The 18,810-nt window shown below is 34.2% G+C and overlaps 1 protein-coding gene and 1 pseudogene across 1 annotated transcript; both read left to right on the top strand.

The window, feature by feature from the left end:
* Positions 1-4,222: 4,222 nt before the first annotated feature.
* LOC111892875 (uncharacterized) lies at positions 4,223-5,589 on the top strand. The gene is made up of 2 exons (XM_023888939.3): positions 4,223-4,388; positions 4,678-5,589. The coding sequence occupies exon 2, from the start codon at positions 4,679-4,681 to the stop codon at positions 5,363-5,365; it is 687 nt and encodes a 228-aa protein (XP_023744707.1). The 5' UTR covers positions 4,223-4,388; position 4,678; the 3' UTR covers positions 5,366-5,589.
* An 11,250-nt stretch (positions 5,590-16,839) lies between these two features.
* On the top strand, positions 16,840-18,809 carry LOC111892898 (vesicle-associated protein 1-1-like; annotated as a pseudogene).
* The last annotated feature ends 1 nt before the right edge of the window (position 18,810 follows it).

Raw genomic sequence — 18,810 nt, 5'->3', positions numbered from 1 at the left:
TCTAAACGCACACACACCCCTAATTTGATTTTACTTCCACTCACTGCTAAAAATCATTTTCATGTTTGGTTTATACAAATCTTGTAGGAAATAAAGAAAATGTTGATTTGATTCAAAGGGAAAGGATACAATGAAGGCATATTTCGATGTACTCTCTCTCTCTCTCTCTAACTCTGTGTATGTGTGTGAACCTATACGCTAATCATCCGTCCCTTGGTTGCAGACTGAAGTTATTGGTTGGTCAGTTCTGAAAATCCCAAAACCTTGGTCAGATGCTATTGAGATGAGAGAATCTCTTTTTAAATGCAACAACATCCATGTGTACCTTTATAGTTCTCTGAACCTAGCAAGAGATGTTTCTGGGGAGAGTTCAGATCTGATATCAAATACACGGTGGTTTCTTTATCGAATGGTATAAAAGAGAGGTTCAATTTATGCTTTACTCATGACTTTGTAAGTTACTAAAGTATACCTCATATATTATGACAAAAGTGGGGTTATTAGAGATTTTTCAGTTTTGGATTTAACCCTCTTGCTTATGCTTGGTTTTTATTGTTAAGCAGATCTGTCAGCCTTGAGTGCGTACCTATATATTCGTTGATTTTTAGTGTTCATCTAAGTTGTAAAATCCTTGCTGCTACCATCCATGTTACAGAGTGAAATCATCTATACTGTAAAATCCTTGCTGCTACCATCGACCTAATCACTTCTATACATGTAATCAGGTATGGAGAGCTTGTAGGTGCAAGTTTGTTGACTCTTATGTGCAAAAGGAATTGATAGATGTTTTGTTTTTTTTTTTTTTTTTTTTTTTTTATTTATTTTTATTTTTTTATTTTAGATCTAACTATGGCTACCCCTCTCTCTCTTACACACATAAATGGATATAATCAGGTACGCTTTACCATTCGGTTCTTTCCAAACAAACCAATTATTACAAAGAAAATTTGATTTTGGAAGACTGATTAATTGAAAAGGTTAATTATTTCTTTTGGTTAATAATTTAAAGAACTTGCGATTTATTGATGTCTTAATGGGTTTACCAAAGTTGCTTGGTAATTATTGATTTCTTTTGTGCTAAATCTTCAAGCTCATATATCATACAATGAGGGTTTTATTATATTGGATGGTGATTGAAATAAGTAGATGCTACTTTTTGAAGTTTTATGGTGCTGCTTATGGTTCTTTTTTTGATGACATAGAGGTTTTATTATCCGGCTGTCCTTTGAATTTCTTGATTTGTTATCATATTTGTTTGGTAATGTATTGTGATTAGGTTGTCATAAATGTTGTTGCACTCTCTATCTACTCGATAAAATGTTTGAGAGAGTGTTTAATTGTCATTCTTAACTTCAATTAGCTCAAGTTATCATCGAAAATGGACTAATCTATGTAATATGTCCAGTAAAACACGTTCACTCAACAAAATTACCAATCTTTACAAACTCAACTAAATTATGGAGTTTACAAGTGTGTAAAATTGAAAAATTTATGGATCATGCAAGTATGTAAATTTGATTACTTATTGGGGGGTTTATATTGGCATCACCGAACATGGAATCCTTAACTGCAGGAATTATTTAACTTCTGAAACATACATCAATTTATTTAGTAAGATAGTCTATGAAAATCAACAATAAAGTTTCTAAAGGATACATCAATTTATCCTTTGTGATGGTAGATGCTAACTAATCATGTAACTTTGTCTGCTTAACTTTTCATTGCAGTTGTGCCTGATGAATTGTAATCTCAAACTTCCAATATTTTCTTACTTGAGGTAAATTAAATAGTAATCTTTATTTGATTTAAATTTCACACGTTGGCGTCCCCTAACATTTTTTGAAGAAAGATATTTCAACATAATGGAATTGTTGAGCTATCATTGGCAATATTTGCTGATTTGGCAATGCAAATTGAGGGATAAGTTACTTTGGGAGAGTTAGGGTGTCACTTGAACTGTATTTGCAAAAAATTATATGGATATGAGCTAGCTATTAAGGTTTTGTCGTACATGCTGGTGTTGGTATTCAGTTTTCCCAAGTCACCATTCAATAAGAGATTTACTGCACTTTAGAGTCCCATTTCTATGGTGATGTTGTTGTATAGACTTTCTAGAAGTGATGCAGTTTGCATATCAAAGAAGATTTGTTTGATTTGGAAAATATATTTCACGAGGGTTTTAAGGCTTGGGCATATGTATCTTCCTGGTTGTAATATGGTTCAAAGTCTTATGTAATTTATCTCTTTGGGTTGTAAAATAGCAAAAGTTTGCACATATATGTTGGACTGCGTTCTATTTGTTTAAGTCAAAATTTACTTTATTACTACTTATTTGTATATAAGTAAGGACGTGAGTTAATTTTTACTTAGGTACCGTTTATTTGTGTTCCATTTTGACATGTGAGTATATGTTGTATATAGGTAAGACTGTAAGTCAAATTTTACATTATTACATGTGAGTCGAGTGAAAGGGTTTTTTTTTTTTTTTTTTTTTTTTTACAAATCAAGACTTAGGTCGTATAGAAACCAACTACATGTCAAAAGGATAAAGCTTTAAAACTTTGCACATATTAGCATATTACATGATTAATAGAAACCAACTACTTTTTGTCAACTTACTATCATTTTGTATCTATAAAATGTAGATAACGTCTTTCGTCAATAAGGGTGTTTGAAGAAAACCAAATCCGAATAAACCGACCGGACCAAATAAGGTTTGTTTTAATCGGTTGATTTTATTCAGATTTCAGTTAAACCGAAATTTTAAAACCTTATTTTATTCGGTTTTCGGTTAACATTTTGTCTATTTAGGTTAATAGAATAAACCGGTCAAGAGTTTAAAATTATAAATCTTTTTATTTTTTATTTTTTGATTATACATATCTATTCCATAATAAATTAAACTATTAGTTGGAAACTCTTAATGAAAGTAATCGATTCTGCTTTATATGGGTTGTGTATGGTTACACTGTTATTTCTAAATCTTTAATTTTCGTACTTTTTAGCTTAAAATAACATATTTTTCCTTCTAACACAAAACAATAATATAATTATTTTTAACCCAAAAAACAATGTACTTTTATTTTTCACCAAAAATAATAACAAATTTATATTTTTAAACCAAAATCGTGGATATTTTTAATTTTTAATCTAAAACATCAATATACTTATATTTTTAAACCAATACATGAAAATATTTCTGTTTTTACAGACTACAATGTGTTTTCTTTGAAATATGAAATGTTTCACTACAAAGAAATAAAAACCACCCGCCGAGAGAAAACCAATCGCCTCTAAGAAACTATTCACCAAAATGAATATGTCACATATGCCGCAACTAGAAGGAAATCATCTAATGACACCGAAAGGAAACCAATCGTTGAAATGAACCAATCTTCACTGCTGCATCGCGCGGGTACGCTACTAGTATATACTAGGGAGAATACTATGTCTTGTGAAAGACATCTAGAGATTATAAATAAGTCGGGTGTAGTATGGTTCATAAAATTATGTGATGTCAGGTTCGGATCATTGTAATTTATTTCTTTAATGTGATCATGTTGATAAATACTTGTTCTGGATTATTAATACAAGTGTACACCAATGTGATTTGTTAATTTAAAAAGTGAAAATTTTGAGTGTGTCGTACATTCTTACGTTAAAAAGCTGGGTGTTATACCACTTAACTAAAATACTTGTAAAAATAACGACAAGATAAACATGGTCATATGACAATAATAGAATAACAAAACAAAAGGCTAACATGTTTACTACAATTGCAAAATTTTTACTAGATTTATAATTAAAAAATTGCTAAACAACAATGAATATTTGAATATCAAGAGAAGCCTAAAACAACAAACACGGTTAACATTAGGATTCTAAAAGTCTAGAATTATCATTAAATAAATTTTTAATTTTTTAAAATATACATGAATAATAGATAAAGTAGACATCTTTATAATGGAAACATATTGAGAGATTATTATGAAAAAAAAATACTAAAATTAAAAGTAAAAAAAACATATAATTTAATTATTCACTTTAGTTGGTTAATAAAAGTTCAAATTTTGAAATAAAAGACCGAACCAAATATGATTTCAGAAAATCACTTTAACCGAAAACCAAATAAGATTAGCCATATAAACCAAAATTTATTTGTTTGGGATGACTTATTGGATTTTGTTTTTTTGTTTTTTTTTTTTTTTTTTTTTTTTTAACACATCTACTCTTCCCCAGGAAGATTGAGATGATTGTAGGGGAAAAAGAGAAAATGACGACCGTACCCTTGAAACTTTCTCAATAATCGTATGCGACTGCTCCTCTTCACAAATAATCTTCTTCCGATTTTTTGTTCCTGCGTCTGCGATTCTTCTCAGCATCACCAGGTAACTCGATTTCCTTTTTTGGCAACCATTTTCTCCTTCCTGCATCTTACCTTGTATACGTCATCGACCCTTGCGGGAATCTTGGCTGCAAGTGGTGAACCACCTGATCTAGAATTGTAAATATTTGATTTTTGGCTGTGAACCTGATGAATAATCGTCTATGATTTCCTTTTGACCCGATGAAGAATTTTTTTAACGAGCGTTGATGAAAAATTGATTAATGAGGATTGTGAATATTGTATGACCTAATTTGGAATTTAACCTAAGATTCGCTTCTTTGTTTGGAAAGCATGGGAGGACATGGAGGTCTGAATATTCTCCCTCAGAAACGTTGGAATGTGTACAATTTTGACAACCGAGAAAAAGTTCGCCAAGACGAAGAAGCCGCGGCCAAAGAAGAGCAACTCAAGCGCGAACAATCTCGCAAGCGCGACACCGACTTCCGCGTCGAACAGCTACGCCAAGCCCGCGGATTGGCTTCGAATTCGGCTTCCTCACACCAATCCACCGCTGTCTCAGCAGCCGATCCAGCACCCACACCCGAAGCGGAGCCAAAGTCAAAGCATATTAACTTGTTTGAAGGAATCAGGATATTTGATCCAGTTGATGTTGATAAGAAGAGGATTGAACCATTTGGGAATGAGAAAAGGAAAGGGGGATTCAAGAGGATGAAGAAGGAGCCGGAGCCTCCAAAGGTGGTTTTGCCAGAGGATGAGAAGTATAGGTTAGGGTATGGAGTGGCTGGAAAAGGCGTAAAGCTACCATGGTACTTGGAAAAACGCCCAAATGGTGATGATGATGTAGATAACAATTATTCTGAGGAGACAGTAGTAACTAATAGCAGTAAAAAGAAGAGTGTTGAGGAATTACGGGAAGAAAGGTTGAAGAGAGAAGCAAGAGAAAAGGAAAGGGAACGAGCTTTGATGCAGAAACACAAGCACAAGAATGGTAGAGGAGGATATTATTCAACAAGGTAAGCTAAGCTAAGAGACAATTACTGCTGTGTCTGTGTGTGCTTTTTAATATGTTTATTTCAGCTTCTTATCAACATGAATGAACAGTATGCGATAGATAGATAGGTAATAACAGACTTTTTTGAATTGCCCTTAATTAGTAAGTTCCAACCTCAAAATTGTAAAGTAACTTGCAAATTCAGTATCTTTATGAAAACTAGTGAATAAAAAAAAGTATTGTAGATCGACTGGGTGGTTCTTATGTTAATTAAAGTTAAAAACATTTTGTTTGAGGGAAAAGGAATCCAATTCCACCAAGTTCTGAATTGGAATCCTAAATGGGAGAAAATACTTTCCTTCAAATGGGAAGAAGCTGATGGAATTAAATGGAAAATGAAAGATTATCATTACGCCCTTTTTATTTTTTGACAAAACGTTTGTTTAATCGCTGAACGATTGAGTGTCGTTTTTCTTGAATCGATTTCTGTGAGAATTTGTTGGTTACTGCTGATTGAGAATTGATTTCTGTGTTCTCCAAAAGATCCAAAGCTGAATGTCCATGAACAATAATGTCAAAAATAAAGTTTACCAAAAACAAAGAACCAAATTTTTTTTCTTAGATGGATCTTCATGTGCTGTTGAAAGCTAAGCAATATCAATATCAGAAACAAATTTGACCTGCAATTTACCATTGGCCACATAAAGTTGAAGTTTCCTGAAGCTCTTGGTTGGTTCATGAAACTGCACAGTATCAACACTTTTACATAGTAATTAATAATATATATATCATCTCATTGATTAACATTTGACTTTCGGTTACAATTCCAATTCGTGGTGTTCATAATCTTTTCCGTGACTAATTATTCCTGCTCTCGTTGTGATTTTGGTATTCAGAAACCTTCCATTAGGTGAAGATATGTGAGGTTGTTTATATATAACCAAGTTTAGTGCATAAGAGGTCACTTGGAATACAATGTAAACTAAAGTAAAAATTTCAACTTAATTATAAAAACCTATCAACTTATAAAGAGATAATCAGTAGTAGTTGTAGCCAATGGAGCATAGGCTGGCTGATAGTTATGGAAAGATGCATTGCCTTGGTTCCATTCATGTTATGTTCTTTCTGCACATGAAGATAGGGGATGAATGCATAAAAATTTAACTTAAATGGGATGAAAGACTATCATCACATCAATCTTAAATTTGAATATGAATTCTAGTACCTCTGTCACATGTCACATGTGCCTCTTGGTCGTGAAGCATGCAAGTTATTAAGAAAGACAAACTATAAAAATATAGGATGATAACATATACAAGTTAAAACTTGCAGCAGGGAGTGAAAATGCTACAGCCATCCATGTGTTGAAGGTTGTTTTATCACGCCCAAAGTGAAGAAGAAAAATCAAGAATCACAAATGTTGAAGATAAAACCTTGAATGAAAGGTAATAAAGAAAGGTTAAGGAGGATCTGGGGAACAATTCGTCCAAATTGAGTCTCTCCTTTTGATTTCTTAAATTGCAAGTGAAGTTTATATAGAGGGGTGGAATTGGAATTAAAAAAAGTGAAGTTTATATATAAGTGAGTTCAAGTGTGATAAAAAGTGCTTCTATTTGTTGAACAAAAGTGGTAGTGAGCTATGTGTTTCTGGCAAACAATGGAGATTTTGGACCTGTATATACGTGTGTGATCAAATGTAGGGTTAACCTAATCAAATAAATGGTTAGGGGAATTTGGTCAATTCACTGTATGTCAAAGGGGTTTTGATATATAGGCGCAATATACTCGATCTATTTTTCCTTTTCAAATTATAATGATTCTAATTGATTATAAATTGTTAAAAATGTGTAAAAATATTATTTGGACAAATACAATATTTTAAAGGTCATAAGTGATAAATATGATATTTTGATTTTAAGTTGGACAAATACGATATTTTATTGTTAACAAAGATATATATATATATATATATATATATATATATATATATATATATATATATATATATATATATATATATATATATATATATATATAGGGTTAGGTTATTTTGTTTTCACTATTTACTGTGTGCATGTATGACTGATTCTGGACCAATCATTTTAGTTATTTTAAGAAAGTAATTAATACATATTACATGTTGAAGACATAATAAGTATTAATTACATCTTCAGCATTTAATAAACATTAATTACTTTCTTAAAATAACTAAAATGATTGGTCCAGAATCAATCATACAGGCAAACAATAGATAATGAAAACATTTGAACATATATATATATATATATATATATATATATATATATATATATATATATATATATATATATATATATATAATTTTTCTTTTTCTAAACCATTTAAGCCATCTTATTTGGTCAAAACTATCATCCATGCAAATCTGCCAAATAGATGAGAGTGGATGGGGGCAGCTCATAGAAATTAGAAAGCACAGTTAACATTATGATTAAGAAAGGGTCTTAATTATATTATTATTTATGATAAGTAAAATTAAGCAAAACAGATAAAAAGTGCAATTATGTCATTTTACATGGATTCCAATTTTATTTCCCGTGAACTAAATAGAATTTGAAATTAATTTTAATTTCATTTCTTGTCAACCAAACATGATATGAAATTAGATTCAAATTCCTGACATATTTCTTCATAAACATTTTACGAACTAAACAACACCTTTGAGGATTTGAATGGAATGGAATGGCGATAGTTGGTTTTAGTGATGACTAATGAGAGAGTGTTTTTGCACCTTAAGTCAAACAAATTATGGCGAGGTGGATGTCTATCTCTTTCTCTTTCTCTTGTTTGGGATTGGGGAAGTTGATTATGATGATGATCTTGACATGACATGTTTCTCTCTTGTTCTTGTAATTGTTGGAGGTAATTGTCTCGACTCACCTCTAAAGTATGTATGATGGATAGTACAAGAGCTTGGTGCTAGTATAATTTTAATTATTTGTCTGTTCACACAATTAACACATACATTGGCCTGATAATGGACCGGGTTTTGACCCTGATTCGATCTAAACCCTTAAGAATTATATGAGTTTGGAGCATAGTTTTTGATTCGTTTACCTGTTAACGACCAATACCCGCTAACCCTTTAATTAAAAGGGTAAGGTATGGATCATCGCTGATCCGCTCCGTTTATAACCCGACTCGTATAAATTTTGAATTATTGGTTTATATTGTATATTTCTTAAAGTTCAATTTTAATTCCAATCGAAAGTCGAAAGGGAAAATGCCAAAGTCCAAACTATTTATACATAAGAATCGAAGAGTCGATTTCTAGACTTCCAGTCTTCTAAGAATTATGATTTCATTTCATTTATATTTCATCAAACAATTATCATATTTCATCAAACAATTATAATATTTCATTCATAAATCAATAAATTCATTCATCAACTGAATGAAAGTTTGTCATTGCTATTCTCTATCACTACAATACAATTGACAGTAAAAAATAAATCAGAAGTTACTACAATAGTTATTTTCAATTCCAATCGGAAGTTCTCGAGTACGTAATGTATTTTCTAAATCAACATTTGTTTTATTTAAGAAATATTATTTTATGAATTAAGTAAAATATGTTTGATAATTCAAAAAGCCTATGAGTTACGGGGCGGGTTTGAATATCCGTTGATTCGGTGGATAAGGGTATGAATTTGATTATTTCAAAACCCTACGGGTTACGGAGCGAGTTCAGATCAGATTTTGAAATTTGTTAAAAGGGTTTGGATCAAACTCGATTCATTCCAAACTCGCCCTATTGTCAGGTCCACACGTACATATATCATGACAAGACACCCATTAAATTATGAACATTATTAAGTAAAGACAAAACTGCACAAATGGTCATTGTGGTTTGCTGAAAATTACCACTTTGGTCCAAAAAGTTTTGGACTAGCACCACAGGTCCAAAGTTTTCATTTTATTGTGAGTTTGGTCCAATTTACTTTAAACTTTTTTGTAATGATGATTTTACCCTTTTTTTTTTGTTTTTTTTAGTTTTTTTTCTTTATTTAAATATTTTTATGATTAAAAGAAAATACCTCTCTCTCTCTCTCTCTCTCTCTCAAGGGTTCTAGACTTCCGACATTCACTCTTCCCTCTCTTGTTTCTTGGAAACTCAGATGATGTTCTTCAAACTTCATACATTCCCAAACACCAAAATTTGATTTAAACCCATCGATTTCTATCAAGCAAAACTATTGTTTAAACAAATTGATAAATAAAAAAACAAATAATCTAGGATATAGTCTTTCTATTAATCATTATCTTCCAAAAATTACGTATTTATTGTCATTTTAATGTTTCCAAAATTTTGAGACATGAAGGTCTAATTTTTAATTTTAGGCTATGAAATCTGATTTATTATTAACATTTTCTTCATTTCTATTTTAAAATAATATAGAATATAAAAATAGTAAAAAAAATATATTTTGTTGATTTCAGATTTTCAAAATATCCGAAAATTCAAAAAGGCAACTATCCGAATAAGAATCCGAAAAAACGGATATTCGAACATCCATATATCTAAAGTTTTGGATAATTTCATTTCGGATTTTCGGCTTGGATTTACGGATACATATATTTTTTAACACCTCTAATGGCAAGGGAGTAGAGGAGAAGAGAGACAGAGAGGCAAAAATGAGAGAAAATAGGGAGGCAAAGGAAGATGACGATGAAACTGAAAACAACATGGGAGTGCCAAGCTTGGCATGTTGAAGACTCTCGTTTTGGAGGCGGGGAGGTGTGGAGCTCGGCAAAAGCATGCAACATCATCATTGTTATGACAACACCCCCGACCTAACAAAATATGTCACATCATCGATAAAATCGAGAAATTTTTTTGTTGTCATTTAAAATATCTTATTTTCTGTATTGAATCATAATCAATCATACATATAATTAAATCAAATATATATGAAACTGTAGCGTCCCAAAAATGCCAATAAAAATTTTCATTTTAAAATATAGAGTCATACAAACATTGGTTCCAAATCCAGTCAATATCAATTGTATTTTCAAACATCATAGTATATCAAAAGTAATCAATGCGAAAAAAGCCATCGGCGGATGCAGTGCAGTCAATTCGGACCCTTCCTTCTGGAACTAGAAATACTTGAAAAATGTTTAAACCACAAACCGTAAACTCTAAGCTTAGCGAGTTCTACAAAATACCACATACCATACATAGAATAAGGAATGTTATGTGCAATTCATAGTCTTACAATCATTATCATGCCATGAGCCACATCATGGTCTTTCCTTCCCATGCCGGGGGCCAAAACTCAGGTCTTACAAACAAGTGCCAAGAGCCACCTTGTGGTCTTTCATGCAAGAATCACAAAGACAACTAACATCCCACATATAACTGCCAGGGTCCAGACCTGATATTGCATACAATTGTTAGGAGCCACCTCCAGGTCTTTTATACAATTTCCAGGGGCCATCCCTTAGTCTTCTTATATGGTATAGTGAGAAGACTCACCTAACTCACAAAGCTGACTAAAACTTAGCTCAATGCCACGCCGTCCTCATCTATTAGATTCCCCCCAACCAACGAATGGGTGCTAAACACATCCTAATAATCCATACAAGGTAAACCCTAAGTCTACCTTCTAAAGATAGATATTTGAACAAAGGTCAACCCATGCCAAAAGTCAATGGCCAAGGTCAAAGTCAACAACCATCAATTTCAACCATCGAGCTGTTGGGTAAGCAGTTTATCATACCGAGCAGTTTACCCTAAGGAGCACCGACCCTGATTGTGACGAAGAAGGATGGTTCACACCTGATGTGCATTGATTGTCCGGAGCTGAAAAAGTTGACGGTGAAGAACTGTTATCTACTTCCATGGATTGATGATCTCTTCGATCAGTTGCAGGGTGCATCTTGGTTCTCCAAGATCGATTTGAGGTCAGGGTATCACCAGATGAGGGTTAGAGAAGAGGGCGTGGAGAAGACATCGTTCCAAACTCGTTATGATGCCGTTTGGGTTCACCAACGTACCCGCGACATTCATGGATTTGATGAATCAGGTATATAGGCCGATACTCGATCGTTCGGTCATTGTTTTTATCGATGATATCCTGGTCTATTCCAAGACCAGTGAACTGCATGAGGAGCACCTTTGAGAGCTGCTGGGAGTTTTGAGGAGGGAAATGCTTTATGCCAAGTTCTCGAAGTGTGAGTTTTGGTTATAGGAGGTCCAGTTCTTGAGACACCTCGTTAACCAAAACAGAATTCTGGTCGATCCGACTAAGATTAAGGCAATTATGCAGTGGGAGGCCTCGAAGTCTCCTTGAGAGATCAAGAGTTTTGTGGGTTTAGCAGGGTATTATCGGAGGTTTATTTAGGATTTCTCCAAGGTTGTTGTACCTCTTATTCGTTCAACGAGAAAGGGTGTGGATTTTCGCTGGGGCCCTGAGCAACAGGCTACGTTCGAGACGCTGAGACAGAAGTTATGTGAGGCCTTGGTGTTGAGCCTTCCGGAGGGCGTGGAAGATTTTGTTGTATATTCTGATGCTTCCATTACCGATTAGGGACTATATTCATGCAGAGAGGGAGGGCTATGGCGTATGCTTCTAGACAGATGAAGCCGTATGAGGTTTGATATCTGACATATGATCTGAGATATCTCATGGATCAACCGAATCTGAATATAAGGAAGCATAGATGGCTTGATGTGGTCAAGGATTATGACTGCAAGATTATGTATCATCCCGGGAAAGAGAATGTGGTCGGTGATGCTTTTAGTCCCAAGTCGGCTAGTACTTATGTTGGGGGATTATGTATGAGGATTTCTATCGATTCACCGCTTCTGGATTTGATCGGGGAGGCTCAGGCCGAGGGAGTCAAGAAGGAAAGTTGGAACCAGGAGATAATCAGGGGTGAGATTGACAAGTTTTCTACCGATAACTGCAGATTGTTGACTCGGTGCGGTCGGGTTTGGGTTCCATATTTTGGTAGGGTTAGGCAGACCGTGGTGGAGGAGGCACATAAGTACAAATTTTCGATATACTCCGGAGCCACAAAGATGTATCGAGATTTGACTTAGTTATTGGTGGCTGTGCATGAAGAGGGAGATAACCTGGTATGTTGAGAGATGCTTGACCTATCGGATGGTCAAGGCCAAGCACCAAAGGCCGCACGACAAGCTTCAGCCTTTGGAGGTTCCCATGTGGAAATAGGAACATATCACCATGAGTTTTATCACCAAGTTACCCAGGATGGCTAATGGATTTGATGTGATATGGGTCATTGTGGATTGTCTGACAAAGAGTGCCCACTTTCTAGCTATCCGGGGAGAGTTCCTCAGCCGAGAAATTGGTTGATGTGTATGTGCATGAGATTGTTACTCGACATGGCGTTCCAGTTTCCATTGTATCTGATCGAGATGTTCGATTGACATCACGATTTTGGCAGAGGTTCCACGAGGAACTGCGTATGAGATTGCACTTCAACACCACTTATCATTCGCAGACTGACGGCTAGAGTGAGCAGACCATCCAAACGCTTGAGGATATGTTGAGATCCTGTGTCATAGATTTCGATGGGAGCTGGGCCTCCTACCTTCCCATAGCTGAGTTTTCATACAACAAAAACTATCATTCTAGTATTGTCGCATCGCCTTTTGAGCTTCTTTATGGGAGGAAGTTTCGTACCCTAGTTTGTTGGGGGGAGGTCTGTCATAGGGTTATGGGAAGGACCGAGGTGGTTCTTCAGACGACAGAGCTTATCCAGTAAATCAGGCGGAGGTTGCAAACAACTCAGAGTTAGCAGAAGAGTTATGCAGACAAACGTCGATCCGAGTTGGAGTTCCAAGTCGGCGATATGGTTTTACTAAAGGTATCACCCTGGAAGGGTGTAATACGTTTCAAGAAGAGGGGCAAGTTGGGGCCCCGATTCATTGGTCCGTTTCGAGTAATGGACAGGATAGGCAGGGTAGCCTATCGACTGGATTTTCCCGAAGAGCTTAGCCGGATTCATAACACCTTGCATGTTTCCCACCTTCGGAAGTGTGCAGCTGATGATTCAACAATGGTTCCTTTGGACGATATTCAGGTTGATGATCGCCTGAACTAAGTTGATTAATTAAAATCATTTTAATTAATTAATTAAAATCACAATAAAATTTTTCATTTTAATTAATTAAAATCATTGTTTTCAACCAAGACCTAAGTCATAAGAAACCAATGTCAAATTACAATTATTCCAAAATAATTCTATCATAATAATCCAAAACATGTCACCGAAGGATGTGTACGATCAAACTTTCGCCTTGACCTGATAATATAAAGTACCTGAAACATAAAACTTAAACTGTAAGACAAATCTTAGTGAGTTCCCCAAAATACCACACAATAGATTATATAGAAATAATACATAATGGGTCCACAACCTCCCGGTTAGATTACCCCTGGCCCACAAACTTCCGGTTAGATTTCCCCTAGGCCACAACCTCCTGATTGGATTGCCACAATAATATATATTGGGTTCACAACCTCCTGGTTGGATTACCCTTGGCCTACAACCTTCTGGTTGGATTGCCACAATATTATATACTGGGACCACAACCTCCCGATTGGATTACCCCTGGGCCATAACCTTCCGGTTGGATTGCCCTAATCCACAACCTTCTGGTTGGATTGCCCGAGTTTATTGTTTGGTAGCACAAAGCAGTACTGTCTCAACCCTCCCACGCTATATCAACATGCAAAACAGATAAAACACATAACAGAAAAAGATAATCATATAGATCTTAACAGATCACTACTATATAGCAACATTCTAAACCAGAATACACAATCCACTGGCCCAACATTGGTGCATTCGACCCACAAGTACAGTGAGGAAAACTCACTTGAACAACTTAACAGAAGCTCCACAGCTACCTCAGCAACAACACAGCCAACCCAAGCTTCCTAAGACCAAGCCGAGACTAATCCTTAGCTAAATATTCAATTCTACCTAAGTTTGACCAAAAGTCAAATTGGTCAAAAAGTCAACGGTCAAAGCCAAGGTCAAAATTGCCAACAATAGGTTTCAACGTCGTGGCCTTCCTTGGTCGCGTCATGGGTACTAAATGCCAAAATAGTTGTTGATTCTCCAGTCGCCATGCGGTGGCAGCCTAAGGCCACACCGTGCGGACTAGTTTGAACAACTCAAACGAGCTTAATCCATTTTCTTCCGATTTCAAGAGCTCTAGAGCTCAGATCTAATCCTTTCCAAGGTCTTAATGGATAAAGTTTCTAACTTTATCAATTAGGAAGGTCCAAACCACCAAGATCTAGACTTTAAGTCTCAAAGGGACCCAAAAATGCATCTTTCTCAACTTAATCCATTAAATCAAAGTCTTCAACCTTCTGAATCAACATGATGTATATATGGATAAAGTTTCCAAGTTTATCCATAATAATGTCTCAAGCTTTCAAGATCTAAACTTTACCCTAAAATAACCTAAACGACCAAGATAACTTGCATGGATGAAAGGGAAGGCAAAAGATCAAAACTTTCATAGTCCAAGAGGTCCAAGAAAACATTCTAAACTGATCAAGAGGGTGTGGGAGTCTAGATCTAAAACATACAATGCTCTTGGGACCTTGGAGAGTAATAAAGTTGCAAACTTTATTCCCAAATCTCACTAAAAACTCATTAAAATGGAACAAAACACCAAATACACTCAAGATGAATATGCAATAAAGCTTGGAACTTTATAACACACAACGGTCTAGAAAGTAGATGAAAGTTAAGATCTCTAATTGCCAAGCTTCAAAGATCAATCTTGCATGAAAACATTGCTCCAAAACCACCAAAAACTCCAAAAATGGATGAGAGAGGAGAGGGGAGGCTCAAATCTTGAAAATGGAGGCTAGGATTTCTCCCAAGAGGTTCTAGATATGATGGAGGCTAAGAAAATACCCTAAAACATGAATCCTTACCTTTAGATACCATGAAAACCCTAAAAATTTCGTGGGCTTTGGGCTGCACAGTTCTCATGTTGTGAGAATATGTTCTCATCTCGTGAGCACTCACACGTCGTGAGAATTACTTCTCACCTCGTGAGAACGAGTTTTCACCCAAATTCACTCTAACTTCAAACAATCATAACTTCTTCGTTTCATCTTTGTTTTCGACGATCTTTATATCCACGAAAAAGTATTGACGAGCCCCTTACTTCTATCTAGTCAATTTTGGCTTAACACACGCTGTACTAAAAACTATAATTCATGAAAAGAGTCAACAACATCACTTTTCCCATTTTATCCTTTTACTCCAAGACATAAACCAAGACTTTAATCACTCATCCAACATTGTCATCATCCAATAAAAGATCTAAATCCTATTTCCTTGAAGCCCAAGACCCTTACTTGATCAATTTATTGTCAGCAAGTAGTATTTTCCTAACTTTTAACGTCATTTTTTTTAACGGAGTTGGTCATAAGAACCATCCATGGAACAAGTTAAAACAACAACGAAAAACCATATTAAAAAAATTCCACGAAAACTATATATATATATATATATATATATATATATATATATATATATATATATATATATATATATATATATATATATATATATATATATATATATATATATATAGAGAGAGAGAGAGAGAGAGAGAGAGAGAGAGAGAGAGAGCTAGGTTCAAGTATTCTAACTAATTATTGTACATCTATCGTATGCTATGAGAATGATAAAGAAAATATGTTGTTTGATAATATAAATACGTTCAATCTTACATAACATTGTCATTAACACACATTCTCACTAATTAAATCGTTTATAAGGTTATTATACACTTATTATTATTATTCTCATTTTTGTCAGAATGTTTTATTGGGTCGTATTTTGTTAGAATGAAAATGAGTGAAAAACGATGTGTGAGAACAAAAAAAATAATAATTAATGAGAATGCATGAAAATGACGATATTCTTGTAATATTGAACGTATTCGCATTGCTAAACAACTTATTTTCTTAGTAATTCTCATAGCATACGATAGATGTACACTAATTAGTTCGAATAAAATAACCTAAGCCTGTATATATATATATATATATATATATATATATATATATATATATATATATATATGCCAAACAAAAACTATTTGTATAACTTTTTTTTTCATTACTATTTGTATTCCATATCTATTATCAATCATTTCTGTTCAATCAAACAACATCCTAAATAAACTATTCAGCTAATTAACACGATAATCTTTGATTTACAATATCAAACCACCTAGTCAACTAAGAATCGATGAAAAGTCAACGATTTGTCGATGATATACGTTTCTGCTTACGTTTCATGGAAAACACTTTCTAGTTCTACAAGGGAAATCTCTCTCTCGGATCACATATCTATCTCCAATAATCTTGTTATTTTTGGAGTAGCCAAACTGTAGCAATCTTTTAATCAAGTTACTTATTGGGTTGATCGACTTTAACCTCGCAAAAAAGAAATGAGTACAAGGGAGCTTCTCAACGTCGAGCCTGTGGAGCTCAAATTCCCTTGTAAGTCCTTCGATCCCATAAAATCTTTTCAAATAAACCGCCTTTTGTTATGTGATTCTGAAACTTGTTCTCTCTTGTTTTTTGTTTGATTAAATTAGTCGAATTGAAGAAACAAATATCTTGCTCCATTCAGTTGTCGAATAAGACAGAGAATCATGTAGCTTTCAAGGTAACATTCTACTAAATTCTGAATCAAAAATTTAATTTTAATTTTTATCTCAATTGATCTCGGACGGATTATGTTGCATTTTTCTTTTCAAACTTTGGTTATGATCTAAAATATCAATGAAAGGGGTTAGGGTTTCTAAACTTTAAGAAATACTGTGTTCGTCCGAATAATGGAGTTGTCCTGCCTCGATCAACCTGTGACGTTACAGGTATGGTTTCCCCTAAAATTAGTTTTTGGCATCCAGAAACTGAATCAAAGAAGGTGAGGTTTTCAATATTTGTGGTCTGTTTGTTAAATTTGTGGTTTCTGCTACGGTAACGATGCAAGCTCAGAAGGAAGCCCTTGTTGACTTGCAATGTAAGGATAAGTTTCTCCTTCAGAGTGTAGTTCTTATGACAGAAGTATACAATCAACAAGACTAATAGAAATAAAACAAACGAAATTGAAATATATATATATATATATATATATATATATATATATATATATATATATATATATATATATATATATATATGTTGTATACAAGAATCAGTTTACAGAAAACATACTTGAAGATTTATGTTTACAACAGAAACACAAAAACGAAATTATGTAGATTGAGGCTTGCAAATTGCAGTGTCCTAAGACAGAAATTTCCCTGGTAGGGATCTCTCTAGAGGATACAACAATCAATCCAAGAAGTAATCTTGAATATGTCGAAATTTCTATGTCCTCTTCATCTTTAGGAAGAACGAATTTTGAAGAGAATTTGTGGTGATTGTTTCTGTAACCCCTCACAAATGACAGAACTCATGTATTTATAGGTATTGATTATGACAGTTAAAAACTGTCAAAACCGAAAATAACTTCCAAATACCTGTTATTCAGTGATTACGAATTTAATAAAAATAAAGAATAAAAATTAATTTCGTAATTAAAAATTACTTAATTAATCATGAAGACCCCAAGAGCCCCAAGGCCATCTTTTGACCATTAAATATTCTCTTGATATTAGCCTATTTTGAGTCCAATTAGGCTAATCTAACACCATAACCCAAGCCCAATATGTTTAACCCATTACTTGACCCATTTAATTAAATGAGTGGGACAAGACATATAAGGTGGGAGAAGGTTTTCTCTTCCACCAACGTGGGATAATTCCCACATTGTTAAGCAAAGTTCCAACAGTAGTTGCAGGTCATGGAGCAACCACAAAGGATGTTACCCCTGAAATGGTAAGAAGATTTGAGAATTTGATAGGTTTTAGCTATGGTGATTTTGTGTTAACTTAAACTACAATTCAGTAAGGAGGCAGGACATGCTGTTGAAGAGTGGAAAATTGAGAGTTATTTATCTTCCTCCACCCCAACGACCTTCACTAGTTCCAGAAGAAGAAGAACCAGAGGAAGGATCTTCACCAAAAGCTACAATATCCAATAATGGGAATTCTTCTAGTGGCTCTGAGGTTTGTTTTACTTTTACTTTTATTTAAAGATTTTTAGATATAATAAACAAGGCTTATTTCAAAGTTGACAGATGAGAAAGATGCTGCTATCAAACAAAGTAATAGAATCCGTCAAGAAATGGTGAGTTTGATGTTGTTCATGGATGATCATCTGTTAAAAAAATGTTAATGTTTGGTAATTCTTTGTGTAGGAACTATTGAGGCGTGGAGGCAACAAAACTCAAGCTGTTGGTTTCTCGTTCATCTTTGTTATTGTGGTGGGGTTCATCGGTCTACTTTTGGGCTACATCATCAAGAAGTAAT

The sequence above is a fragment of the Lactuca sativa genome, chromosome 3 (assembly GCF_002870075.4).
Source record: "Lactuca sativa cultivar Salinas chromosome 3, Lsat_Salinas_v11, whole genome shotgun sequence".
In the NCBI taxonomy this organism is placed as follows: Eukaryota; Viridiplantae; Streptophyta; class Magnoliopsida; order Asterales; family Asteraceae; genus Lactuca; species Lactuca sativa.
This window is presented reverse-complemented; position numbering and strand designations above follow the sequence as displayed.

Excerpts from the sequence above, each read along its gene's own strand:
- LOC111892875 (XM_023888939.3), top strand. The coding sequence starts at position 4,679 with ATGGGAGGACATGGAGGTCTGAATATTCTCCCTCAGAAACGTTGGAAT.